The 9,248-nt window shown below is 31.3% G+C and overlaps 1 protein-coding gene and 1 long non-coding RNA gene across 2 annotated transcripts in view; both read right to left on the bottom strand.

Annotated features, from left to right (window-relative positions):
* Positions 1-126, bottom strand: part of LOC145332247 (uncharacterized) — a 1,884-nt gene extending 1,758 nt beyond the window's left edge. The window contains exon 1 of the long non-coding RNA XR_013884106.1: positions 65-126. This is a non-coding gene — a long non-coding RNA (uncharacterized LOC145332247). The remainder of the gene's footprint in view (positions 1-64) is intronic.
* Positions 127-430: 304 nt separating this feature from the next.
* Positions 431-7,830, bottom strand: LOC145331355 (uncharacterized). The gene is made up of 7 exons (XM_080175973.1): positions 7,737-7,830; positions 6,198-6,319; positions 5,226-5,297; positions 2,254-2,466; positions 1,743-1,806; positions 648-747; positions 431-467 (listed from the first exon to the last, which is right to left on the bottom strand). The coding sequence occupies exons 1-7, from the start codon at positions 7,825-7,827 to the stop codon at positions 431-433; spliced, it is 699 nt and encodes a 232-aa protein (XP_080032099.1). The 5' UTR covers positions 7,828-7,830.
* Between the last annotated feature and the right edge of the window lie 1,418 nt (positions 7,831-9,248).

Here is a 9,248-nt window from a genome sequence, read left to right as displayed (position 1 = left end):
AATCCTTACAAATTGCATTCTATTATCTAGAAGTGGTTTGAACTCTATAGGACTATTCTCTTACCTTCTTAAATAAGGTAGAAAGAAGGGATTGTGTTGGGCTAAAGTATAGGACATCACAGACGAATATCTAAATAGATAGATAGATAGACAGATAGACAGATATATAGATAGATAGATAGATAGATAGATAGATAGATAGATAGATAGATAGATAGATAGATAGATAGATAGATAGATAGATAGATAGATAGATAGATAGATAGATAGATAGATAGATAGATAGATAGATAGATAGATAGACAGATAGATAGATATATAAATAGATAGATAGATAGATAGATAGATAGATAGATAGATAGATAGATAGATAGATATATAGATAGATATATAGATAGATAAATACCTTGGATTAAATGGCTGTGAAGTCCTAATGTTGTTGAAAAGAAGGTTTTGAGAGGCTGACACTAGGCTTCATTAGAGATAGATAGATAGATAGACAGATAGATAGATAGATAGATAGATAGATAGATAGATAGATAGATAGATAGATAGACAGATAGATAGATATATAAATAGATAGATAGATAGATAGATAGATAGATAGATAGATAGATAGATAGATAGATAGATAGATAGATAGATACCTTGGATTAAATGGCTGTGAAGTCCTAAGGTTGTTCAGAAGTAAGTTTTGTGATGCTGATGTGACACTAGGTTTCATTAGAGACTCCATGGAAAATATTCCTAAATACAAACATAAATATAATAAAAGTACCCAAAGTTTTGAGTCTACGAATAAGAGAGAATGTGTATTAATTATAAAACTTAGGAGACTAGTGAAATCTACAGTTCAAAGTTCCTTCCCTCCCTTTTGTTATATTGTCATTGCTGCGCTGCTTATTTACTAAGTATATTTGCGATTACTTTTATTTAATGAAATCTTCCAATTTTAACATGTACAAAACGGCCTGCTTAATTGCTTCAAGATCCATGTCAGATCTATATAGGAAATAAATGTCTATAAACGAGCTCAAGTTTTCCAAGGAATATATGATTAAAACTCATAGTGCTCCATTAATCCATAATAAACTCTCATTGCCCAGAACGATAAGACCCATTATTTTACTTTATTAAAAATAAATTCATTTTTTTCATTTCATGTTGCTATTTACCTTATATTGATGTATTTAATTTCTAATCATAAAAAAGAAAATTTAAATTTATAATATGATAAATTTAAGAAAACTATGTTTTAAAAGAATTCGATTAAGGCGACATTTTGTGTGTTCAAATATTAAACTAAAATTGTAATCATCATCATTAACCCTTTGGTGATGGTAATGTAAAGAAAAAAATATAATTTAAAAAAATCTTTTAAAAATCATTTAAATTATTAAATATTTACTTTCTTTTAGATAGTAATGCCGGGTGAGGAAAATAGATTTATTGAGAAATAGATATGCATATAGAAAACTAGCAAATAGGGAGATAATTATATCGAGCCAACTCTAGTCAACAAATATGTCCTGCATTTCAAAGAGAGAGGGGACAATGGGTTGTTTATTACACTAAGTCCTATAATAATATTTTCTTATTTGTCAGCTTTACAACTTTTGGGACTTTGGTGATTTTTTTGGGACTGCAATCTACAGATGGGGTAGTTTAGTGTATCTTTATTGGGGATGTACATAAATTTATCTACCATTGTCTTATCCCTTTAGATCCCTGCCCGATTTTACCTGTAGGTCCTCGGGAAACTGATTCTGAGCTTGGTAGGGTTGTCTCTTGTAGGTCTGTATCTTCCTAAATAGAAAATCAAACATCAACCCTATTTAAAAGAAAAGCTTCTCTATATTAAAAGCGAAGCTTTTTTCTAATTAGGGTCGGTCTGTCCGTAACGGATAGCTTTTTTCGTCAATTTGGGCATGTTAGAAAAATCCTATTGATTTCAAACTTTACATGGTGATTCTTTTAGTAGTTAGGTACAATGGAAAGCGTAGAAACTCTATAATCGTTACCAGAATGCCCGTACGTCCATTATAAACATATTGATTTTTAACTTTTCTAACATCAATTTTTTATGGATACATAAACTCACCAATAAATGAGGTCCACAATATCAACCTAAATTTTCCCCATGTTAATATATCCACATATGCTATATCCATTATACCTTAATATCATTATTATCATGCAAAATGTTGCTTTCCTGTCTTTCACATAGCAGAATATTGCAAAATGTATTATTACCTTAATATTATTATTATCATCGTCATTGTCATCCCCATCCACATTCACCTCCTCCCCCCCATCCTCCTCCTCCCCATCACCCTCCTCCTTGATCACCTCCTCGCCTGCAAGACCCTCACCCCCTAGTCCAACCTCTCCCCCCTCCTTTTTGCGCTGCTTTTCCTTGAGGCGCTCTGTTTTGCGCCACTTGGCACGTCTGTTCTGAAACCAGACCTAAAATAAAAGATTAATTGTAAAATTGAAAATCTATTAGCAAGGATATATGATAAATTTATCTTCCCTCCAATAGTTAGGTTTAATTAATTACAATTTCAGTTGATCAGAGATAAATGTTGTTTTACCCAGTAAATTCCTGATCCAACCTACTCAAACTAACATAGCTAACCATTTTAATCTAATCTTTGGGGGTTACTGAATATTTCTTGTCAGGAAAGGGGGAAGTGTGATGGGTTTAGCATTAAATACTGTGCATGAAACTATAAAAGATATTATGAGAAGACACTGAAAAGATAATCATGTTTAAAATTCTTATGTGGTTATTTAAATCTAACTATAAACATAAAGGGTTAATTCTCTATGACTGAAAAATTTCTAAGTATATCTATGATAAATGGTTTTAAACAAATTTTATCCTTACAAAATGAAACTAATCCAAGTGTATTGTTTTTATATAGAATTTATGATTAAAAGAATCTTCTGATAATTTTATAACAATAATCTATGACTGAACAATTTAGGTATATCTATTTAATTCTAGATCAAATTGTTCTATGGTTTTAAACAAATGATATCCTTGAAAATTGAATCTACTCCAATTCTATTCTATTTATTTTAGAAGCTATGATTAAAAGTATCTTTTGAAACTTCTATAATCTTTATTCTATGACTCAATAATTTAAGTAAATAATGTATATTCTATTTGGAATTGTTCTATGGATTTAAAACAAATGTTATCCTTGCAAATTGAAACTACTCTTGACACTTGTAAATACCAAAAGTATCACTGGGGGAATATATCCAGGGAGGGAGGGGACATTGGACTGTAAATTATACTGGTACCCAAAGTTTTAAATTGGTTTAAATTGGTCTATAATTGATTGCTGGTTTCACAGTTTTAATCTATAGATGGTAACATCAATTTAGTTTCCATTGTCTTATCCCTTCAGATCCCTGGGAATATAATCTATCTATCTATCTATCTAAAACTCTCTCACAGTCTGTCTATTCATCTAGATATACAGAAAATAATGATAACCCTTATGGAGATATTGTTTACATAACTATTTATCTATCCATCTATCTGTCTTTTTATCTTTCTATCTGTCTAACTATCTAGCTATCTATCTGTCTATGTATCTGTCTATCTATCTGTCTATCTTTCTGTCTATCTTTCTGTCTATCTATCTGTCTATCTATCTGTCTATCTATCTGTTTATCTATCTGTCTATCTATCTGTCTATCTATCTGTCTATCTATCTGTATATCTATCTGTCTATCTATCTGTCTATCTATCTGCAAATCTATCTATCTATCTGCAAATCTATCTATCTATATATCTATATGTCTGTCTATCTATCTGTCTATCTATCCTAACTATCTATCTGTCTATCTAACTGTCTATCTAAATCTCTATCTATCTGTCTATCTATATGTCTATCTATTTGTCTATCTCTCTATCTGGCTGTCTATCTATCTGTCTGTCTAACTATTTAACACTCTATCTATTTAACACTCTATCTATTTAACACTCTATCTATCTATCTGTCTATATATCTGTCTATATATCTAACTGACTAGCTATCTATCTGTCTGTCTATCTATTTAAATCTATCTATTTATCTATATATCTATTTATATATCTATTTATCTATCTATTTATCTATCTATCCATCTATTTATCTATCTATCTATCCAAAATTTAACCTGACACTTGTAAATACCAAAGAAACATATTTGAGGTGGGTGGGGGAATAATATTCATCCCATGGGAGTTTATTCTCTTTTTTTGGGCGGCGGGGTCTATGATCCCTACCTTGTTGCTAGTATTACATCACAAAAGCAGGTTGACAACATCCATAAATGTGAAGCTCTGAAACGGTAGGCCAAACAAACATTTACACTTGTAGGGTGATAAAATTGAATAATCAGGATAAAGGTTTATAAAAGTCTAAACAATATTGTAAGTAAATTTGTGAAAAATCTGCTTAAATACAGGCTATTGTTAAAATCAACATGTTTAAAATGGACGTATGGACATTCTGGTGACGATTATAGAGTTGCTACGCTTTTTAAATTTTACTACCACAGTAATCACCATGCAAAGATTGGAATCGATAGGACATTTCTAACCTGTTTAAATCAACGGACCGACCCTAATTATTAAAGGTTAAAGGTCAACTGTTACAGTATAATAGCAAAAGACTAAAAGGCCGGAAAAAGATTCCCCCTATTAAAATCAACTTCATATAATAGTAGAAAGATACATTTCTTTTTGAAAATGATCATAGATTTTTTTTCTTCAAAAAAGACGTATCTTTGTCTATCTATCTATCTATCTATTTATTTATCAATCTATCTTTCTATCTATCTATCTATCTATCTATCTATCTATCTATCTATCTATCTATCTATCTATCTATCTATCTATCTATCTATCTATCTATCTATCTATCTATCTATCCATCTATCTATCTATCTATCTATCTATCTATCTATATATCTATCTATCTATATATCTATCTATCTATATATCTATCTATATATCTATCTATCTATCTATCTTTCTATCTATCTATCTATCTATCTATCTATCTATCTATCTATCTATCTATCTATCTATCTATCTATCTATCTATCTATCTATCTATCTATCTATCTATCTATCTATCTATCTATCTATCTATCTATCTATCTATCTATCTATCTATCTATCTATCTATCTATCTATCTATCTATCTATCTATCTATCTAACCTGTACTCTAGCCTCAGTGAGACCAATCTTCATGGCCAGATCCTCCCTCGTAAACACATCCGGATAATGGGTCTAAACAATAATTATTTATCGCATCGTATTATAGACAGCTCTCTGCGGATATGAAAATTAAAATTAGCCTCGAGGGGCCCCACCAAAACTGGTATTAATTTTATGATGATTTTACGGGCCGTAGCTTAACACGTAGTTCATTCGCTTGTCGTCCGAAGGTGATGAGTTTGAATCTCGGCTCTCATCACCGCGTCATATTTAGAGACGTTAAAAGTAGCGGGACAAAGTGTCTCAAAAAACATCCATGTGACGTTATAAAAATGAGTGATTATCCATCTCTTTTTATAGAGGTTTTCTTTTCCACTTTTCCTCTCATCTCCCTCATTTTTATGACGTCGCATGGCTGATTTTAGAGTTACATTGTAAAACTTTATCAAACGCCTTGGTAATGTCAAACTGACAATAATTAAATGGCTCAAAAGACAGCAATTTAGATACTTTTAATTTTAAACGTAAGCTCTGCCGACCACCGAATTTATGCTTTAAAAACTGTACTATGAAATACAATAATATAATAAAATATAAAAATAAACGTTTCTATAAAAAAAAGTTTATTTCTTTAAAAATGTTTAGCAAAAAATGTCCTAAAAAACCCAATGCATAACACCTAATTGTTAGAGGTTTCATTAAATTTTTATTGAATTTCTTATAAGTTCAAGATCATATCTTTTTTTCTTAGAATCTATTATAGTTAGTTAGGGAGCTAAAGGGATACGACAATAGACGATAATTTTATGTGCATTCCCAATGATTATAAACAAAATCACATCTTTTTTGTAAGTTTTTAAAATTATTGGTTAAAAGCTAATCAATACTTAAACAAAGTATCTGCAAAAATTGAATAACAACAAATGAGAAAACATGTTTATGAAACTTTGGGTACCAAAATAGTTTGGGTACCTGAGCAAAGGCGGTCTCCAGCTCTTCCAGCTGTTGCAGGGAGAAGGTGGTTCGGTTTCTCCGCTGTTTCCTTCGCAGGAAAGCTTCGTCATGGAGGTCAGAGGGGTAGGCCATAGCAGGGTCTAGCATAGATAGATAGATAGATATATATAGATAGATAGACAGGGAGAATGTGGTCCGGTTTCTCCGCTGTTTCCTTCGCAGGAAAGCTTCATCATGGAGGTCAGAGGGGTAGGCCATAGCAGGATCTAGCATAGATAGATAGATAGATAGATATAGATAGATAGACAGGGAGAATGTGATCCGGTTTCTCCGCTGTTTCCTTCGCAGGAAAGCTTCGTCATGGAGGTCGGAGGGGTAGGCCATAGCAGGGTCTAGCGATAGATAGATTGGTGTAAAAATAGATAGATAGTTAGATAGATAGATAGATAGATAATTATATAAATTCTGTAGTTTTTTTATATGTCCAGTAAGATAGATAAATATATAGTTTAATAGACAAGAAAAATAAATGGATAGGAAGATAGATAGATAAAAAGATAGATAGATAAATAGATAGATATATAGATAGATAGATAGATATATCATATAAGTTCTGTAGTTTTTTTTCTATGTCCAATCTTGTATTTGGTGATAACTCTCCAAAAAAGCTTTCAAATAGACTCTTTTTTTCGACCTAAGATACTAAACAGTTTATTTATAAGCCTAAATAATCAGTATTGTAATAACGTTCTATTTCTTGGAAAACTAATATAAATACTACAAATATTTGTTTTTTCTTTAAATTTTCTTTCTTTGAAAAAGCAACAATAGTGTCTTATGTTATATCTTAACCAATGCATAAATCCCTTTAAGAAGGTTTAATTAAATAGTATCAAACTTTAAAAATGAGAGAAAGTTGAAAAGGGTGATTTTTTCTGTTGATTTAAGGTTTGCTTACATTTTTAATTAATTAAAATTGTATTTCAATAATGATTACTTGGACTTGTAAAGAAACTGTTTCAGTATCTTAGGTCGAAAAATGTCTGTTTTTAGATACCTTTGGCTCAATACATGTACTTTTAATATCGAACATATAAAAAACTAATAGACTTTAGATAGATAGATATATAGACAGATAGATACTTGGTTGATTAGGACTGAAAGGCAGCTCTAGAGAGGTTAGACGTGCCCCAGCACTGGGAAATAGATAGGTAGATAGACAGATAGATAGATAGATAGTTATATAGATAGATAGATGGATAGATAGATAGATAGATAGATAGATACATAGATAGAAAGATAGATAGATAGATAAATATATAGATAGATAGACAGTTAGATAGATAGATAGATAGATATTTACAAGGTTGATTAGGACTGAAAGGCAGCTCTAGTGAGGGTACTCTAGGCCCAAGCACTGGGAAATATATAGATAGATAGATAGATAGATACTTACAAGGTTGATTAGGACTAAAAGGCAGCTCTAGTAAGGGTACTCTAGGCCCCAGCACTGGGAAATAGATAGATAGATTAATAGATAGAAAGATAGATACTTACAAGGTTGATTAGGACTGAAAGGCAGCTCTAGGGAGGGTAGCCGTGCCCCAGCATTGGGAAAGCTCAAAGGTCCGTGGTGATAGTAAAACATTTCTAAAATAAAAAAAAATATTAACATATTTTTTAAACCGAAGCTTTTCTATAATTAGGGTTGTTCGGTCCGTCAGCTCTTTTCGTCGATTTAAGCATGTTAGAGTTGACTTATTAATTAAAAACTTTGCATGGGAATTTCTGTAGTAGTAGGGTACGATTTAGAAAGCGAAGCAACTTTATAAGAAAAGGAAATTGTTAATGTATATTTTTCTCATTGGTTTATAGATTGTATGTCGCTATTGAATGATATATATGGTAAATAAATTTACAGGCATCTTTAAAAATTTTGTGTATATTTGTTTTTACCACCCAATCTTTATTCCATTGAAGCACCCAAAGTTTTTAAATCAAATAAATAAAAATTTTGGGTACCAAAATAATTTACAGTCCAATGTCCTATCATTACTGATATGGGGCAAATACATTTTCTCACATTAACAATTTTGATTTTTTAAAAGCAAGAATAATCTTTATTTGGGGTTAAATTATATAGTATCACAACCCCTCCTGGGGGAATATTAACTAGAAGCTGCGCTACAATAAAAGTTAATGCATATAAGATGCTTGGCTGTGTATGTATCAAAGAGGGGTTGCTCACTAACATAGTGCCTATTGATCATTGCCTTCCCTCCTCTCTTAAGGAACTACCCCCCTGAGGACCCTATACTTACAGGACTACCCAGTACTCAATATAACCTAACCTAATATGACCTGTAATTTTGAAAAAACTCCAAAAAGTAAACTACTCTCCCCATCCCCCTCTGTTCATTTTCAATATATTTAAAAAATAAGGTGGGGGGTTATTTGTGATCAACAAAGCACTTTGAGGGATAGTACAAAAGAGGTTAAGAAATTGATATACATCCCCAATGATGATACACAAAATTGGCCCTACTTAGTGGCTAAAACGTTTGGCTACTCAACTTAATGAAGCAACCAATCAAAATTCAATTAAAGTCACCTAGGTTGCCAAATAATGAGAAAATATTAATGTAGAACTTTGGGGACTAATAAAATAAACAGCCCAATGTCCCCTCCCTTCCTGGTATGAACAGTCTCTAGGGACATAAAAATATTTAAGCTCCTAAAGTCATTAAGTAATAGTAATATGACAGTTTGATAATAGGCTGGTTTAGGTAGATTTTTTACTACTATTTCTTGATGTTTTAAATTCATAGACACCACTAAGAACTATTTCAAAGTACAGTAAAATAAAAAGGCTTTTCTGCAATGAAATAGTATAGTCTTATAGTTTTCTAATCAATATCTGCTGGATTAGAACCGGTTCCTGGCCATAATGAAAAATCATGTATTGGAGCTAACAAAACTTATTTTAATCTTTCATTATTTTTTATTTCAATATCGGCGGAATGCTGTTTATTTTAAAACTGAAATTGAAGACACTAACCCCATGGCCCG

Source organism: Acartia tonsa, chromosome 11, assembly GCF_053477335.1.
Source record: "Acartia tonsa isolate MP-2025a chromosome 11, ASM5347733v1, whole genome shotgun sequence".
NCBI lineage: Eukaryota > Metazoa > Arthropoda > Copepoda > Calanoida > Acartiidae > Acartia > Acartia tonsa.
Note: the sequence above shows the minus strand (reverse complement) of the source record. Positions and strands in the feature narration are given on the sequence as shown.

Excerpts from the sequence above, each read along its gene's own strand:
- LOC145331355 (XM_080175973.1), bottom strand. The coding sequence starts at position 7,827 with ATGTTTTACTATCACCACGGACCTTTGAGCTTTCCCAATGCTGGGGCA. Across the intron at positions 6,320-7,736 it reads TTTCAGTCCTAATCAACCTT|ACCCTGCTATGGCCTACCCC; the intron begins GTAAGTATCTAT and ends TATCTATGCTAG. Across the intron at positions 5,298-6,197 it reads TGGAGACCGCCTTTGCTCAG|ACCCATTATCCGGATGTGTT; the intron begins GTACCCAAACTA and ends ATTATTGTTTAG.